The sequence below is a fragment of the Notothenia coriiceps genome, unplaced genomic scaffold (assembly GCF_000735185.1).
Source record: "Notothenia coriiceps isolate Sejong01 unplaced genomic scaffold, NC01 NC01_scaffold00038315, whole genome shotgun sequence".
NCBI lineage: Eukaryota > Metazoa > Chordata > Actinopteri > Perciformes > Nototheniidae > Notothenia > Notothenia coriiceps.
The window spans coordinates 1-1201 of NW_011371016.1; the positions used below are offsets into that span (position 1 = coordinate 1).

Genomic DNA, 1201 nt, shown 5'->3' on the forward strand with positions numbered 1-1201 from the left:
ACACACACACACACACACACACACACACACACACACACACACACACACACACACACACACACACACACACACACTGGTCTATATTTACATATATTGTGTTTCTGTTCCCTCTCAGGATGGCGTGCCGCTGCAGGCCTTCGTGTCCACGGTGCAGAGCGAGGTGGTCGGGATCCTGATCATCAGAGACGAGCAGGTGGAGGCAGTTTACTCCCTTTACTCTGATCAAATCGGATCTATATAGTGACGTATTTCTGTGTTGGACCCTGAAGGCAGCATCAAGCAGGATAATCTCCACATATTAACACCACTTTATGTAAAAAGCTAACTATAGTAGCTTTTGTTATTTGTTTAATATAAAAAAAACTAAAGTACTGTACTAGAGTGCAACATTTGAAATATATAAAATGCTTTTATCTGTCCTGGATGGAGTTTATCAGTTATACGGACTGGAAAGTTATATTTTGTATATAATAGATTAAATCAAGAGTTATATAAATTTATTTAGGGTGTGGTTGTTATTATTATATTTCAAAATGAGACATGTTTCCTTTTATGCTTCAGTCACCAGCATATGTAGTTCCTTATTATCTGAATGAAAAAAAAACAATTACAACTTGTAATGATGTGCCCCTCACTGATTCTTACCCACAGAAAAGTCACTTATCTCCTCCGCTCTCTCTGTCAGGACCTCCAGTACTTGTGTGCGCGCTACAACATAGAGAGCTTCATCTACTTCAGCCACCACCGGCTGGAGGAGCACGCTCACATCCTGCACTTCGTCCTGGCGCCCTCCTTCCAGCGCTGCTGCAGACACTTGTTCAAAGAGTCCCTCCGGCTGGGGCACAAGTCCTGCCTCTTCCACAGACTCTACCCCCCTCACATCAGCCCCCAGGTGGGTGCACAGGGACCCTCACTGGCCCCTCAACTCTGGGGCCTTTCCAGCCTCTGCATGTCTGCTCAAAAACACATTCATTAGTGTAATGACCCTCAGCTCACACACTGCAAGAAATGTCTGCGGCGGCTCAACTCCCAGTTAAAGGTCACCTATTGTGCAAGATCCACTTGTTCATGTCTTTTATACATCAACATGTGTCACCTCTGTGTAAAGAGACTCTGAACAAATACCAAATATCTCTCAGTGAGACCTATCCAGGTAAAATAACATCAACATCAATATATATGTGCAATATATCGCAGTATA

General features: G+C 43.5%; 1 protein-coding gene across 1 annotated transcript; it reads left to right on the plus strand.

Annotated features, from left to right (window-relative positions):
* Positions 1-115: 115 nt before the first annotated feature.
* LOC104968141 (uncharacterized protein C20orf26-like) lies at positions 116-976 on the plus strand (the record flags this gene model as incomplete). The annotated part of the gene is made up of 2 exons (XM_010797715.1): positions 116-193; positions 686-976. Coding segments are annotated over 2 exons (369 nt in total), but the record flags the coding sequence as incomplete, so codon positions are not given.
* Positions 977-1201: the final 225 nt, after the last annotated feature.